Source organism: Cottoperca gobio, chromosome 12, assembly GCF_900634415.1.
Source record: "Cottoperca gobio chromosome 12, fCotGob3.1, whole genome shotgun sequence".
In the NCBI taxonomy this organism is placed as follows: domain Eukaryota; kingdom Metazoa; phylum Chordata; class Actinopteri; order Perciformes; family Bovichtidae; genus Cottoperca; species Cottoperca gobio.
The window spans coordinates 1,332,501-1,350,860 of NC_041366.1; the positions used below are offsets into that span (position 1 = coordinate 1,332,501).

Here is an 18,360-nt window from a genome sequence, read left to right on the forward strand (position 1 = left end):
GGAACATGCAACCATAGACTGTAAAATATGGACGTAGTCTCTGTGACGTCACCCATATGTTTCTGAAGAGCCGTTGTGAAGCTCAAAGTGGGCGGCTCCGACCGTCTCCATCTTGGCAGTGACGCCCCCATCTACCTCCCGGTTAATCTAAAATGGGCATCCTTGTTGAAATTGAGACGGTCCTGGGTGACCCAGCAGAGCAGACAGCAAGCGGCTAACAACCTGAGACGGCACCCACCTGTTACTGAAAGTAACCGCGGCCCTTATAATGTGTAACTTTAAGCCATAATATAATTCAAACGGATGAGCAACAAAGGTCCCAGGTCTGGAATCTAATCAGGGACAGTGTAGGTAGAAGCTCTGTAACCACTGTTACCAAGGCTTGAAAAGATATTACAAGACTCTGTAATGCCAACCTGAGTGTGAACTACATGTTTTGTTGTTGTTATGTTGTGTGAACGTATGGAGCCTGCACATCCAATTTAGCTTCATGGTTCAACACACTTTTGCCATCTCTCTCTTATAGTGTTGTGTGGATAAGATCATCAGTCTATAAATACTGACACTCTGCTACAGCCAGTTTTATCCTAATATGGAGGGCAGGCCTTGAGTACTTTTTGTGTGTGTAGTGTTAGTGTGTGTGTGTGTAATGAACATCACAGCCTCAGAGGGGTGCTAGTGTGACTATATACATATATTCTGGTTGACTTTTCTTGTGTCTAGTTATTCAAGGTGTAAACCTGTCAGTAAAGAGTTGGGCTCTTAACTTACAATAGTTCCAAAACTCTTTAGTCCTTGAAACATTTTGAAACTGTGAAGTTTGAAAACAATGTTCTTGATTCCTGGTTTCTTAGCTCCACGATATACACAATACTTTTATTTTGGAAGGGTAACCGAGCAGTTACATTAAACATTTTGCGGATTTAAAGTTAGTTCTCAGCTAGGTGTCCTGCTAAAGTGCCTTGAATCAGGTGATTGAAACAACAGAGTCATTAGAATGTACTCTACTGTTGGGTCATTGAGTCAGATAAACTGGCAGAATGACTCTATTCTCCCACAATCCCATGGGCTCTGGGTGGTTATCAGATACCACTGAGGAGAGAAGAGGGGGGAAGAGCGGGGTATTGCTTGTCTCTTATTGGTCAAAAAACAGGAAGTTGGCCCTCAGAGCCCCATGAGGCTGGGTGTTATTATGAGAGCACAGACTGATTTATAAACACACACAGCCTCTTTCTCTGACTCCTTATTTCCTTTCCTTTTCTTCTCTTTTGCCCTTTTTTCCTTTCCTCTCCTCTCCTTTCTTCTCCTTTCCTGTCCTACCCACTCCTCATTCTCCTCATCTCCTCCCTGTTCCAACTCCTCACTTTTCCTCTATTCCTTTCCTCTTCTTCCTGTTTTCCTTCCCCTCTCCCTGGTCTCCTTCTTTTCTCTTCCTCCTCCTCTCCTCCTTTCTTTTCCCCGTCTCGTCTCGTCTCCTCAGATGTTTCTTTAGTTGAATCACCACATTTTTCTAAAACGACATCATGGCGTGCACAAAACACACACATGCACAATACAAACAAATTCCCTTACACACACATAGTTAGTTATAGTACTGTTGCTATGGTTGCCTGCAGTTTAATATACATGAGCTCTGATTTAAATCTGTGGTTAAACTTTTAAACTATTTGGATATTTTATGTGTCCTGTTATAGAGTATAAACATACACCTGTTAGCCAGCAAGAATCTCTCTAGACCGTGTTCATTTTGAGTGTCTGCATATATTGGATGTCCATGATGATGGTCTCAGCGGTCCTTGAGAAAGTTCCAGGAGTCCTTGAAGAGGTTACAGTGGTCATTGTCAGAGCTCCGTGCTCCGTGCTTTCTGAGCTCCGTGCGACGGGCGCAGGGGACGGGTGTCAGAGCTCCGTGCTCCGTGCTGTTGGACCAAAAGTCAGGGGCATCTAGGAGCGCGATTAATCTGCGTTAATATTTTTAACGCGTTATTTTTTCTGTGATTAATTAATCGAAATTAACGCGTTAATTCGACAGCCCTAGTAAATATACAAGCCGTTGTTGTGCTACACACATTAACACAAAGCAGCACTTAGCTTCATTCCAGACGTTGTTGTCGTTGTGAAAATATTCAAGTTTTTAAATGATCAGATGAGATGAAGATGCAAAATGAAAAGAGACTCCGTGTGTCTTGACTTTAGTCGTTTGTTTGTTTTCCTCACGTCAGTTTCTCGTGCACTGATTCGCTGAAGCTGAACAGACAATCAGAGCCTGTCAGCAGGGCCAAAAAGTGCAGACGGACACAATGCAAAAACTAAACCGCTAAAAACTAGACGACAGGCGCTCACCAACGCCACGACATTGATTTACGGCCGATAGTAAGCTTGGTTTGTCAGGGCCTTTACATTCGCCGAAGCAAAGAGCAGATACTTGGTAGCTTGACCCGGCCTGACATCTACATTGTATCTGCTCAGGTTAAAGTACAGTGGCCGGCCCCACTGGCTTACAGACCTCACTGTAACTTATTACACTAGTCTTATAGCCACTCATTAGCCTCTTGTACAAGATATCTTTCTGGAATCATGCCCCATGACCTGTCCTTCCAAATAAACAAACATGGTATCAAAATGAATTTGTCTGTGAGTATAAGAGTGCAGGCAAGTCTACAGTGTCGTGAGGTGGGCAGCCTCTCAATAGCTGTGTCTCAATTCAGGGGCTGCAGCCTTCGGAGGACGCAGTCTTCGCGGTCTTTGGAGGCCTCGGTTCAGCCTTCGCAGTCTACGAAATGAGATGGTCCGGTTACGGGGGATTTCCTGGTATGTCACCAGCTGTTCTACCACCTACCTTTTGCCGCTCCCGTCGCCTAACAACTCTCAGAAGTTATCAAGCGCAGTTGGTGGCTTACTTTAGCATTTTTTCCCAGAGAACGGAACCAGAAATAATACTTTTCTTTTTTTCTTTTCAATCTTGATTGAAGATATACTTTATCACCGGCGATAATGTATTTTAGACAGTGGAGGGGCATCTCATACACACTCTGGAGACCCCCCTCAGATGATGCATCAGGAGACACCAGGGGCTTTATTGTGGCAGCCCATCCAAGTCCAGCAGCAAACTTTATCTGTATTTACTTTAATATTGTTTTATTGTTTTATAATACTTTTCTGTTTATAATAATCATTCAATTTTTCGATCATTCATTTCCATTCATTATTATTATTTCATGATAGGTAGTTTTCTAAATTAAATAATCCCTTTTCTAAATTAATGAATCATATGTACAAAATAAATTATTCTTGAACCTTGAAATCAATTAAGTTTTCAAAAAATTTCATTTATAGTTCATGTAAATTAAATACACAATATATTCATCATTATGTATATTATTTATTTCAATTCATTTACATTTCATTTGTCAACAAGTTTCTCCAGCAGAGAGAATAGTCTGTCCATCCTTTCCCTGCTCTTCATCCTCTCCCTACTCTCCATCCTCTCCCTGCTCTCCTCTCTTCTGCCTCCGTCTCCTACTCCCTAAAACAAAACAAAACAAGTTTAGCTATACACCACTAAACAAAAGCAGATTAAGTTGCAAAATAAGTACACATATTATAAATAATAAAATATGTATAATCAATCTGAACGATTGCACAGGACTTTAAGGGATATTCAACTGTCAGAAAACTAAGCAGGTAATATGAAGTATAAATCATCTATACAATTGCCGCAATCTATGTAAAATATAAATCAACATTTAAAACTCTTAGGTTTGAAAGTTAAGGTCTTAAAAGTTCTACTTTCAACGCTAACTTAGGTCGGATGCCAGCAGCCAAGCTGCATCGTACAGCAGCTCCTAGCAGCTAGCTTAGCATCGCCGCTAACGTCCCGTAACTTCATCCTTTTACCGAAAACCTTATGTTTTATGGTCCTTTGATAACATTTGTATCGTTAGCTATTCGAGCGAGTTGAAACCCAATACTTACATTTACAAGTATATCCATTTTCTGCTGGGTCGGGGGCCACCATTTTTCGTCAGAAAAGAACTTCTCTGGGCGCGCAATAAATCTTGGGATACGTGCGGTCTTGAGGGATCCATCAGATATATCCTCCAAATCCGGGAAAAGAAGGCCGCATTTGTCGGCTGCATTTGAAGGAGTCTCCGAAATGGGACACCATTTTACAATTTTTACCTTTTTACCATTTTACCATTTCCCCATTTTACAGTATACAAATGCAGCCTCCGAAGGATGCAGCCCCTGAATTGAGACACAGCTACTAACTGGTGTTTCGTTGAGTTGGGCTCCACACACTCAAAAACAACCCTTCATAGCCATTTATATTCACTTTTGTCAACAATATCACCAGCTAACACCATGCTGCTATTATTGGCAACAAACAGCTCAACCCACCAATCGACAGCCAAATAATCCCACTCAGCTACCTCATTTTAGCAAGCAACTCTTTCAGCCATTCACTAGAAATGGCTCCAGGGTTTGCCATGAAAACCATTCATCCAAACCACTTCACACTCAACACTGCACTTTTGGGGGTCCTGAGCAATACACCTGCCATGACATTGTTGTGACACACATCCAAGTCGTTGCTACTCACAGTCAGAAACAACGGTGAAATACAAAAAAATGCTAGGGGCAGACTTTCCCATTAGGCAAGGTAGGCAACCTCCCGGGGGCCCCAACTGAAAGTGCCCCAAATAGCTATTGATGTATTATGATGTTTAGATATGAGAAATATTTAACTTTGTTACTATTCTAACTCATTGTAACCTGAAATAACTTACAAAAAGCTCCGAAAGAACCTAAAAAAAATGCAACTCAACTGTATACTACTTACTGTATACTACCACTTCAGAGAAAATCATTGTAGTATCTGACAGAGAAGTTGCATTTTACTAGATTTGAAAGCTTCACCTTGAACAGACGTTCAGTAAATGTAAGTACATTGTGCTGATAATGCCTCTTTCACTCTTCACTTGAAGTAAACATTTGAATGCAGGGCTTTACCTGTGCTGTATTAGAGGTTTTAGAATCAGAAGAATCAGAATCTTTATTATTGCCATGTAAGTTTTCACCTACCTAATTTGCTGTGGTACGTAGGTGCTAATCGTCAAATATATAAAAAATGAACAATATATACAAAAGTATTAATAGTTAATAGATTTACTTAAGAAAAAAAGCTTTAAGTAGTCTTCTACCACTGCCAATACAACATTTCCAGTGAAAAGTAAAGCAAGAGGGTGCCTGCCCGTGGCCCCCAAATAACTGAATCCACTTCTAGTCGGAAGTCAGCTATTCACAGTCAGAAACAAATACACTTATCTGATTTATACATTTCTATATAGGCCTATTTTTGTTGCTTGCTTTGACATAGGCTAACCACTGCGGTTATAAAGTAGAACATCATACTTTATTGACAGACGTCTCTGTGTGTGTGTGTGTGTGTGTGTGTGTGTGTGTGTGTGTGTGTGTGGGTGTGGGTGTGTGTGCATCTGAGTTTCGATTATCTCGCCAACCCTCGGACCAATTTACTTCACGCTTGGCGTATGTGTTGCTTAGGACCTGAGGGAGTGCAATGTGCAACGTTATTTGGATCAGCGGTTCTGTAGAAAACTGCAAAAACCCAGCCCGCCTGGCTGAACTTTGGCTAGCACATGCGCTATAGATGCACATCAAAATCCACACAACAGTGCAGATACATCCGCTAACGGCCACTACTGTATAGGATGTCTTTGTATGTTTTCTTTCACAAAATAACTCATTACGTTACCGGTGATGTGGTACAAGCATATCCCGAAGGGGCACTGCTCTAGTTAATTTAATTAGCGGAGGTATTTTGCTGGCAGTAATGTTACAAGTGTTATACTGTAAGTAAATATCAAGTCAAACACTGTGGGAGGACAGTGTTACTCAATGGGTGGAAAAACACTCAAGTTACGGCCAATTTACACTCTGGTTTGATTCTGCTTCCAGTGTTGACTCCAGCATCCATGATGTAACATCATCAAGTCCAGGATCAAAAGTGAACTGCAGTCAATGAACTGAGGTCTGCCTGCTGCAGACGACATGTTGACCTCAGTCTGCAGAGCCCTTAGATTAATGGTAGCTGTCTCCTGTTTCCTTTTGCTGACTTACATCTGTACTTACCATACTTACCTGTTCATAATTGTTGTACACTTCGACAGAATGTGAGGCTATACCTGAACACAAAGGACATGTTGGTTATCCATTTACTAAGATGTTGGGGGAATGAAAGCACTTCATAAGTAGCTCCTAGCATGAATCCAATCCTGCCTACATTTTTCTTTCCCATCTCATCCTCTGGCACTGCTCTTTATATTTCATTCTATTTTTTATTATGGGGCAGAGAGGAGGACAGAGTAGAGAGGAGAGTGTCTGTGGCAGAGTTGGCAGAGTTGCAAAGCATGAGTGAGAAGGAGTCAGGAGAAGGAAGGGCCGAGAGGACAGCTGAGGCAAGAGAGGAAGGAGGGAGTGAGGGAGCGAAGGTTAGGACAGGTACAGTGTTAGGGGAGTTAGGTTTGTTTGTTGATTGGGAGAGGGGGGAGGGGGAGAGAATAGGATATGAAAAAGTGATCAGAGATGTGAAGCGGGGTTACAGAGAGGTTCGAGGTAGAGCAGTTTCTAATGATTATGAGGTGGTTGCCAACTTTGTGAGTAGGTGGGGATGGACACAGGGAGAGAGCAAAGGAGGAGAGGAGAGCTAATAAGTCTGTTGACTTCTCTGACTGGATGTTGAAGTCACTGAGAAGTATAAGTGGAGGGATATAAGATAGGAGAACGTACAATTCCTCCATGAGCTGTACCATCAGGTATGGGGAAGCTAAATTACGAGCGTAGGGGTTCGCCCTTTCCATGCTTCTGACGGCAGTCACGCAGTGAGCAGGCGACACCGCCCCTCCCCCCAGGGACAAAGTGCAAGCAATAAGTCCATTACAATATCTCCAATCCTTACTGCTGCTACAACCATAATGTCTCACATTTCTACATTACTGTTTTGATTGTTGGTAAGGTTTTCTAGGATAGAGCCAAGCTAGCAGTTTTCCCTCAGCTTCCAGTAAAGTACTAGGCTAAAATTGTATTGGACACAGAGGACCTTCCAAAATATCAGTTTCTTTTAGCCTTCTGCAAGCATGCAGATTATTGTCAGTTGTCTTTCTTGAATGATAAAGATTGAGAGAAAGTCATGAATCTTTAAAAAAAGTGCAGAGGTAGCCAACGCGGGACTACGTGAGTCGCCCACAGGGCATGTTCTAAAGATGGCACTAGTCACCATGGAGCTCCGTCTAAAATTTGTATTTAATTGTTTTGCAGTTTTAAAAAAAATTAATAACACTTGAATTATTCTTTATTTTAAAATGAAAATATTGAATATAAAATAAAAAAAATGAAAATGAAAAATGAATGAACCCTAACCCTGTAGGGGTCAGAATTCAATACCACGCGCAAGCTAAATCTCCTGAATTTCCCTCGGGATAAATAAAGTATCTATCTATCTATTTCCCTTTTCGCTGAGACAAGCTAGCAGGAGCAGCTACGATGGGGCGCTAGGTGCGTTTTCTACACTAAACATGGCAGAAAAGCGAAAGAAAACTAACTATTTTCACAATGATTGGGAGGAAGAATTCTTTTTTACAACAGTCAAAGAAAAGTGTGTATGTCTCATTTGCGGGGCGACAAAGCGGTATATTGTGGAGACACTTCAGTACGTGTCACAAAAACTACCATGCTAACTAACTACCTAACTAACTACCCACCTGCAGCACTGCGAGCAGAACAAGCTGTGAGTTAAAGCAGCTTTGGCAGCAGCATCTCTTTTCACCAGGCCGGTGAACAAGTCACAAAAAGCAACGGAAGCTTCATTTTAAATAAAGTACAAGAAAGCCTTTTCGGACGGAGAGGTCTTGAAAGGTGCAATGATGTTATTGAAAACACTGTTCTAAGACTAGAAGAAAGGTTCCGATGTGATCTCCACTCTCTCTGATGTTACAAAGTTAGTGGTTTGTACAAACAGGATATGATTTGAAGATGTGACAGTTAATAATTTCCTTAATGTTTTTACAGAAGTGATACTTTGTACTAAAATATAGCCGGTGTGATTTTGAACCAAATGCTACAAATGTGCTCATTCATACAAAACTGTCAATAAAGATATTTACAAAAATATCAGAGATGTGATAACTCTGACTTTCAAATGTTGAAATAGATTGAGAACATAAATAAATAATGTTCAAATCAAATCAAATTTGAAAATGATTTGATTTGATTTGATTTAAATAATGTTGCATGTTTAAATATATCTGTGTTTCCTACCATGGTAAATAATTGTTAATAATCATTGTGAGGAATAATTAACATTAACATGTGATCAGACAGTCTCTTCACATATATGAATATTTATTATGATTATTATTATTAATGATAATACTATCATTAAATGTGAACCGTGCAACTATGTTATTCAGGAAGTTTGTATCAAAGAAGTAGCCCTTCGTATTATTCAGTACCCTTGAAGTAGCTCTCAGTATCAAAAATGTTGGTGACCCCTGAGTTAGCTTTTTAGTCCTGTTAGCTTAATGTAAGCTTTTTGGCCCCTTCAGCTTAGAGTTGAGTTACAGGTCCCGTTAGTTTAGTGTTTAAGATTCGGAATACATTTTCCACCACTGGCTAAGAGACAACTAAGCAATAAAACAAAAAAAATAAATGACCTAACATACACAGAGACATGGACTCTAGATTGGGTCCCAGAACTCCTTAAAGTTCTGGAAGTACTTGAAGATGTTCTACAGCAGAGTCTCAAACTCGTGGCCCACGGGCCAATTGAGGCCCGCTAAACGATATTTTGTGGCCCCCTACTTGACATCAAAGTGTAGTGTTAGTGCGGCCCGCGCGTTTTTCTCATACGCACCTTTTTCTCATACGCACCTTTTTGCTGAGTCGTTGCACAAGTCGTTGCCCTGGGCGTTTTATATTTTTTTATCACTTATAGGCTACCATAGCTCAGGCTCGTGACAGCCTGAGCTGAGTCACCCAGCCCCAGTCATGTCTTTGTCAAAACCTGCCGTGAAGAGAAAGGTTGGCGACGAGCACAGACAATTTCAGGAAAAGTGGGAGACGGAATATTTGTTTGTTGAGCACAGGGGCATCCTGACGTGTCTTATATGCACAGAGAAAGTTGCGGTGCACAAGGAATACAACATCAGACGTCATTACTCAACTAGACATGCTGAGGAGTATGCAAAATACCAGGGAGATGAGAGAGAGGACCGGGTCGCCAATCTTAAAACATGTCTACTGAGGCAACAAGATATTTTCAAGAAAGCAAGCAAAGAGAGTGATGCGGCAGTCGAAGCTAGCTACGTGGTTAGTGAGATGATTGCTAAGGCGGGAAAGCCATTCAAAGATGGCGAGTTCAGCAAAAAGTGCATGTTACCGGCTGCAAGTATAGTCTGTCCAGAAAAGAAGGCTCAGTTAAGCAACATTAGCCTTTCAGCCAACACAGTGGCAGAGCGCATGTCTGACCTGTCGGGTAACATCAACTGCGTGATCAACTGCGTGAGAAAGCCAAACATTTCCGTGCATACTCAGTCGCTCTTGATGAGAGCACAGACATCACTGACACTGCGCAGCTCGCAATGTATGTCCGCGGTGTTGACGACAATTTTGAAATGATGGAGGAGTTGCTCACAGTGATTCCAATGCATGGCCAGACAACCGCTCAGGAAATATTCCGCCAGCTGTGTGATGCCATTGTGGATGCCGGTTTGCCATGGAAGAGGTTTGCTGGAATAACAACCGACGGAGCGCCATCAATGACAGGGAGGTAAATGGACTGGTGACACTTATTCAAAGAAAACTGGGAGATGAGGGTGTGGAGGAGGCCATTGCTCTACACTGCATTATCCATCAGCAGGCCCTTTGCAGCAAATGCCTGAGGTTTGACAATGTGATGTCTGTCGTTGTGAAATGCATCAACCATATCAGATCCAGGGGCTTAAAGCATCGCCAGTTCCGCGCCTTTTTGCAGGAAATAGAGTCAGCATATGAGGCTGTGCTCTACTTCACCGAGGTACGTTGGCTCAGCAGGGGAAACGTCTTGAAGAGGTGTTATGAGTTGAGAGCAGAAGTGAAAGCCTTCATGGAGAAGGATGGGATGGTTGTTCCTGTGCTAAGTGATCCCAAATGGCTCATGGACTTAGCTTTTCTTGTTGACATCACACAGGAGCTGAATGTACTGAACAAGAAATTACAAAGCCAGGGGCAGCTGGTCAGTGCTGCCTATGACAACGTCAGAGCATTCTCCACAAAACTTGTGTTATGGAAAGCCCAGCTCTCTCAGACAAACCTCTGCCATTTCCCAGCATGCAAGGCACTCATGGATGTGGGCACACCATTCAGTGGTGAGAAGTATGCTGATGCCATTGTAAAGCTATAGGAGGAATTTGATCACAGGTTTGCAGACTTCAAGACACACAATTTTCTAATTTTTGCTGACCCCTTCTCCTTCGATGTGCAAGATGCCCCTCCTGTGCTTCAAATGGAACTCATTGACCTGCAGTTCAATTCTCTGAACTCAAAGCCAAGTTCAGGGAGGTGAGTGGAAAAGCAGACAAGCTTGGACAATTTTTGAGAGAATTGCCCCCCACCTTCCCTGAGCTTTCCAGGATGTTTAAGCGGACCATGTGACTTTTTGGGAGCACATATCTGTGTGAAAAGCTCTTCTCCACCATAAACTTTAATAAGTCAAAGTACAGGTCCAAACTTACTGATGAACATACCAAGCCATACTGAGGGTCTCAATTGCTTCCTCCCTCAAGCCAAATGTGGCTCAGCTGTGTAAGAGGAAGCGCTGCCAGGTCTCTGGCAGCAAGGAGTAGGTTAGAGAAGCATATGTTCTGAAGAACCGTTCATGTTCTGAACTGTTATTACTAAAGATTGAGAAGATGGATCAGTTGTACTTTTTTTTTAAATACTTGAAACCCTTTTTTTGTGGAATATTTGATGCAGCCCAGCCTCACCCAGACTCTACCTCCAGCGGCCCCCAGGTAAATTGAGTTTGAGACCCCTTGCATTCCGCAAAGACAAGGGGTTCCGAAACACAGACACAAAGAGTGATGGGTAACAGGACGGCAGGAGGCCGATGGCAGGTTATTATCTGTAATCACTAACATCAACACATACAACTGTGTGTGTGTGTGTGTGTGTGTGTGTGTGTGTGTGTGTGTGTGTGTGTGTGTGTTATGATGAAACTGGGGCTGCACAGCTTTGCAGCCTTCAGGAGAATATTTGTTTTAATAAGTAATCAATAACAAAGTCAATTTTTACATTTGTCAAGTAACTTGCCCAATACAGATCAGTATTTGACAATACCTTTGCCCTTGTTTTTTGTCTCCAGTCCGTCAAGCAATGATAATCTAACAATCGATAACAGTCGTTCATTGTTTACTGTAGAGGCACATGCTGCATCATGAGACATATTTCTCCCAGCGGCTTAAAAATCTGCTCAGTTATCCACTGTTTTCAGTAACTCTCTCCTTGTTTGTGTCTACACTCTTCTTGCTCTTCCATCCTCCTCCTTCTCACTGTTCTGTTCCTCCGTCCTACCTTTTCATGCTTCCTCTTTAGATCTCACCCCTCCTCAAGTCATTCTCTTCTTATCCTCCCATTCCTTTATCTCTCTCAACATTTCCTCATGTTCTATGTATCAGTTTTCCAGTTGCTTCATTCCTCAGTATCTTCTCCCTAACGACTCTTATCTCCCTCCATCCTCCCTCCCTTTCTTGCTACTCATTCTTTCTCACTATCTTATACCCTCCGTCCCTCTTTACTTTCCCCCCTCCTCTCTCTCTCTCTCTCTCTCTCTCTCTCTCTCTCTCTCTCTCGCACACACACACACACACCACACTAACAACAGCTACCATCCAGACCAAGCCGGGCTAAGGATGTTTACTTCATGCTTTTATCATACGGCCTAATGGTGCTTAATTGCTTAATTTACTTAATGAGCTCGGGGACCAACGCAATTTGACTTGATCTGACCAGCCAGCCTCAGACTGGAACTGAAGCAAAGGGACACATCAGAGGGTGGTAGAGACGGGATCAGTAGTGACAAGTCTCTTCAATGGAGTTTTGATGGAAAAGAGGAGTAGCTGAACAAAGAAAATTCGGGAGCAGGGTTGCAACTTTTTCAAAGGAGACAGCTAACAGTGGACTGCAGCATTAGAGATGCATTTCACAAAGAAAGATGGTGTTCATTTGTGTTTTATTTGAGTAGAAGCAGGAAGGAGAGTAAAGGAGGTTTTTTTTACCTTAAAGGTAAAAAAAGGAAAACGTACAGCAAGAATTAAGAAAAGATATCGCAAACAAAGATAAATGAAGGTCCAAGTTGTGTAATGAAGTATGGAGCAGAGTAGATCTCATGATAGAACAAGTGCTTTTGGAAGTACTCTTATACGTATGTAAGGGAACAGTTGAGTAGAGTTCTGTGTAAATGAGAACATTGATTTTCTTGTAGCGTTCTAGAAGGAAACATCAAACAAACAGCTCACTGTACAGGACGTGGAAATGGAACTTTCTGGGATTTTCTAAAAGAAGACGAAACAGTTAGACAAGAAGAGTAAAGTTAAGGAGAAAGCAGTCGTAAGTACAATAAAGTGGACCAAATTGAAGCTATGGAGCTGCTGGAGGCGTTCTACCGCAGGAAGCTCCGAAAGAAGCAGAAGAAAGCCGAGCTGGGCCGGTCTGACGGGGCACTGTGTCGGTCGCCATCAGAGGCCAACGTCAGCAGCTTGGCGACCGGCCTCATCTCCAAAGTCCTCAGGTTTACCTCCAGGTAAAACAGGTACCATGTTTAGTTCAAGTCCGAAACACAGGGAGGGTGAAGAAATAGTTTAGAGGCGGATTTTACTTTAAAATACAGAAGTAAATGAGTTAACATAGATCAGGGGTGCCAACAATTTTTGGGCTTATGAGCTACTTTTGAAATGACCAGGTCAAAGTGATCTACCTGTGGGGGGGGGGGGATGCTTTCGACGGTTTATGCGACGGGGGGGTTGCTGGTGCGTAGTTCACTCCTCTCCTTTCCTCCGCTCTGTCTCTACTTTAGGTGTGTGTGCAGGAGCGAAACAGTGGTGAATGCGCAAGGCAAGAAAAAAACAAAACATTTCTGGGGGCGCGGGAATATATATGTCTATTCTTTTTAACGGCACGCGATCTACCCACATTACATTTGTAGGTCGATCGCGATCGACCTTTTGGGCACCCCTAACATATAGTTTAGATTTTTGTATTTCTTCTTTGCATAGGAAACAGTTTGAGGGGCTTATTGTAACTCAATCCAAAATTCCAATCCATGAACTTTAATAGCACAACCTGAAACATGTGGCTGATCGTGATTCATTAAAACAGAAAGACAAATAGGCAAAAACAGAGGTTGTCAAAGTGAGGCTCCTACCAGTTTCAGGGGAGACTCAGTGAATGGAAGTGAAAATATTACATTTGTCATTACATTAATTATTAAAAGAAGTTCGAATAGAAATGTGTGTGATTTGATTAAAGAGGTAGTTCAGTGACATTAGTTTTTGGGGATTTTACTGTTCTATGTTTTTGACATAACTTTGGGAATGCAGGGCTGAGTATGGGTATGTGCATTAGTTTGGTCCAGGCTTCAAAATTAGACTTGGATTTCAAATTCCACCAAATCATACCATACTGTATTTAAGCCAGTCCCCTGAGAGCTGATAAAGAGGGTGAATATCTGCACATGTGTAAGAGTGATGATAACGTGTTGAGGTATTCCAGTCACGTCCTGTCATTACCAAGGTTTCTGGGGTTCACAGACATGCAGGCTTTCATGTCTCTGTCTCCTACTTACTCAGATACAATCTTTTCCTGTTTATCTGTGTGGATAAATACAGAGCAGCAGAACATGTACAATCGTACAAAGATGAGGGAAGTTAATTGTAACCGCCATGCAAATCAAGTTCTCTCTTATCATGACTGGTGAGATGACACATTCAAATAATGAAGGTGATGTCAGAAATATTATCATATGAACGAAACAGAAAAAATTAATCAGTAAAAATGAGTCGTCTCATACTATCTAGTTTTTAACCATATGCTGCGTTCATTCACTTATTATTTGTAGTCTCTGTTACTTGTATTAAATTAAATTATTGCTTAAGATATCATCAATGAAAGTCAACACCTCCAATGACTGATTTGCATTAAAAGCTGACCAGGAGAAGCAGGAATTATGCCCTTTGAGCCACTTTAAGGCTTTTAATGTCAAACATTTGCACAGGAAGTGTTGAGTTTCGTTAACCGTTTCTTAACATTGGAAATAACAAACAAAGTGGAAGTGAATATTTATTGAATGAGTGTTTCTTTTATTTTTCAAACTGAGAGCAACAGAGTGGTGAGTATGACATGACAAAATGATCAAGACAACATGGAGGACATGTTGAGTTTCTATTAACAGAAAGCAGCATCAACAGCACATCCAAATGGATACAGATGAGAAAGCAGGGAGGCTTCTCACTAAAATATAATAAAGTATTATGAAACATGGCAAACTAGAAATAAAGACCTAGCTTGTTAATGTGAAAAGGCTAATGCAATGTATTTATTGTTGAAATGATCCGTTCTCTGGTTCCAGCTCTGATAATAAACTCAGTGGTAGTTTCCTGCAGCAGTTTGAGACATCAATAGTTATGTGAATGAGGGTCTGTGCAGAATGAGACAAACATGATTAAAAATAGAAACCATGACATGCAGCTTTGTGTTCATCAACAAGTTGTCCAAAACTGGAAGTGCATCCCTTTTAAACAAACTAAATGTGTGTTCTGAGTTCTACAGTACAAGACAATTGTCTTTGTTTTTTTATGGAATCATTTGACATGTTGGGAAATACACTCATTAGAGCTATAAGAGTAGCAATCAGTTTGCTTAGTTTCTGGCCAAAGTGAAACAGTGGAAATATGATTTAACCTTTACAAATGATCTCAACAGTGTCTGTTCAAGTGCCTGTTGATGTGTTATTCTGTTCTGGTATTAAAAGTATGAAACAATATGGTCAATTGAAAGATAAAGATATGTCATCCTCATCTCATCTTATAACATGAAAAAGCATATTTATTTTACTTTAATAAGTTTAAAACCAACTAAAATATTTATTTTATTTATTTATCTGTGCAGAATTTACGCTGGTTGTTATGTTGCCTCGTGGCTTCAAGCCTGTAAATCTATGTTTTTCTTTATTTTGTTGAAACAAAATCTCAGTGTCTTCTGATGCGAACAGAGCAGAATCTAATGCACTATCTTTAGGAGATGAAAACAAACACTCTGTGCAGAGAAAGACTGTGCAGTGACATCTATTGATTTTGAGGACAGGAAGGGCATCTACAGTACCTCATGCATCATTAATAACCTCTTGAACTAGTGAAGGCAATTTCTGAAGAATTTGCCGTGTGAATGCTGGATGCTGAAGAGCTGACGCTGCGTTGCTGGCTTAAATGTGTAAGAAGAAGGTGAAGAAGTAGGTATAGTAAGAAAAGTGGGGATCAGTTGTATACGTATGAATGTCATTGAAAGATTGAATAATACCAATAGTGTATAAAAGATGTGGAATATATTTTTTTAAGATGACGCTACACTGCATTGCTGTCTTTAAAAGTTGAATAATACCAATATTGTATGAAACAAATGTAATATTTTATGGTGTGTTGAAATGACTAAACTAAAAATAAATGGGTTAATTAAAAGTTGAAAATGCATGAAAAAGCAGCTGAAGTAGTATGAATAGTCCCCTGTTAAGATACAGTTGTCTTCTGAGACTTTTATTTTGCTAAACAAGGTCCGTCCGTAGGTTCCTGTTAACATACAGTGACTGTTGGGGGTCAGCCTCATCCTGAGCTTAATGTTAGGACATACTGTAGTATTTCTTTGAGCCTTTTATTTTAACTGCCTTGTTTGGGGTTTCCTTTTATCTCCTGGGGGTTTTATTCTGAAAAATGAGGTCCTTCCATAGGTCCTGTTAACATGCTGTGAGGGTTGGGGGCTTTTATTTTTAAATACAAGCCTCATCCTGTGCTTCCTGTTAAGATATAGTTACTTTAAAGGGCTTTTATTTTGAAAGGGTTTTGGGGGTGTGAGAGGGGGCGAGAGACAGAATGTCTGATGTCCAGGCTGACTCAGCATTCACACCAATTAAACAACATACAATAAATTGTTGCATTTTTAAATATCCTCAATCATATGGATTATGCTGTTTGTCCTTAAAGTTTCAGATTTAACTTTAAAAATGTACTACAACTGCCTAGTAGTATTCTAAACATTCATAAGCATTTGGACATATGCGCATGCACATATCCAGGTCAGCACATAAACCTCATCAATTTACACATTAGATCTTGTTTTTTATTCCATATGAAATCTGAAGTGTGAAACTGACAATTTGTTGTTTCATGGGATCCAACTTCCTGGAGTCTCCGCTGGTTGCCTGGCAACGGGAAGTTTCATTTTGTAATATTGGACAGAGCTAAGCTTGCTGTTTTCACCTGAAACTAGTCTCTATACTAAGCTAAGCTAACCACCTGCTGGTTCAGCTACATGTGTACAGACATGGGAGTGGTATAAATCTGTTAATCTAACTCGGCAAAAAAACAAATAAGTGTATTTCCCAAAAAGACAAACTATTCCTTTAGAAAATGATTCTTTGGCACTTCACAGCTTTACCTATTGTTTTCTTTCAGTTTAGTTATCATGGAAGAATAGACACAAGTTGTCTCTCTGTTTTTCACACGTCGTTTTCTTTTTCTCACTGGTGATGAGGTGACGGGGTAACAAAAAATGACTTGGTGGCTGACCATACATGTTACGTTTTATTTCCTTTATGTTTAACGTCACAATGTGTTGTTGTACTGGAAACACGAATCAAATACTGCACTACACAAACTCTCTCTTTGCATTTCAACCCCACAGACGCAGTGAGCCGGCGTCTCGTCCTCACTCATGGCATTCGACAAAGCTGGGTGAAGGTCAGCAGCAGTCGGACCGGGGCGGGACGGACACGATGAGCAGTGCCTGGCACCACAACTACCATGCTAGGTCAGTTTATATTTATATATATATATAATTTTCCTCGGCTCTTGGTCTAGCTCTGACCCCAATTTTAATTCCTTGGATCAATTGTTTGCTAGCCGGTAAGCTACTGTGTAGCCAGCAGGTTGCTACCAGAGGGAAATCAGGGAGATGCAACCAAACTTGTCTTTTTTTCAGTGTTTTTCTGGGCATTTCTGCCGTTGCAATGATTTGTATCAAAGACGATGTATTACCGGGAATTCTGCTAGCAGTGATTGCCCAAATTGGAGATTCATCTTACGGTCTTGTAAAACAAGAAACGTGTACATTATAGACCGAATCTTCGTACCTCTCCCTGTGCCACTAATTCTTGTTTCCAGGTTTGTTTTGTCAAACATGGGAATATTAAGTTTTCTGGCATCTATAACACATGTATTGATACTCCATCAGCACAATCAAACTTTTCCTTTAATGTCTTGTTGAGTTGAAATTTGTGAGGCTGCTCTGTAGTTATTCATTTTCAGGGCGCTGGGGGTGTTTTCTCCTTTACACTACATTTGCCGAGTATTTTTATGAATGCCCATTCCTGGCATTCCTGGCAGCTGGACTTCTAAAAAGAAAAGCCACAATGAACTTATTTACACCTAGTTTGATGTCTTGTGTAACTCCTGTGTATACTGCGTATATATATGAACTGCGATCCATTAGCAGACTTTCTGTGTTTGACGTCAGACGTGCACCAGTCAAGGATATTAAACACTGGAGTCATTTATAACATCTTTCGTGTAGAATCTGTTGACATTTGTAGTTGGCGATATGAAGACAATAACATTGCAGTCACAAAGGTAATAACACAAGATAAGAAACACAATGATCTCTTTTATTATACTACTCAGGATATTATCAACTTATCTGTGTGTCTGAAGAGAGATTTTGAATCTTAGATTTGGAGATTTAAAATTCTGTGTGCCTCTATCAGTCAGAGGGCCTGAGTTCATGTTTTCAGAGGGACATATCGTCTCATTTTGTCTCAAACTACAAGAAACCAGACAGAGTTTTCGCTCTTCACATTATTCCTTCTTCCAGATCTCAGCTTCCAGCTTAAAATCATTTCTTATTCAATTATCTCTGCAGTTGTTACTTTTTTCAACTTGTAGTTACAGTTTCCATGATGATCGATGTGTTTTTGATGTCCACTCACCAGATGACAATAAAAAACAATCCTCCACTGCACAAGGAAATGATCAACAACCAATC

General features: G+C 40.9%; 1 protein-coding gene across 3 annotated transcripts in view; it reads left to right on the plus strand.

Moving 5' to 3' along the window:
• Positions 1 to 18,360, plus strand: part of shroom3 (shroom family member 3) — a 54,190-nt gene that overhangs the window by 3,579 nt on the left and 32,251 nt on the right. For all 3 annotated transcript variants that reach the window (XR_003833205.1, XR_003833204.1, XM_029444966.1), the window contains exon 2: positions 17,005 to 17,130. Coding sequence is in view for 1 of the 3 variants with exons in the window: in XM_029444966.1 (XP_029300826.1) it covers positions 17,096 to 17,130 (35 nt within the window). In the remaining 2 variants the exon portion in view is untranslated. The remainder of the gene's footprint in view (positions 1 to 17,004; positions 17,131 to 18,360) is intronic.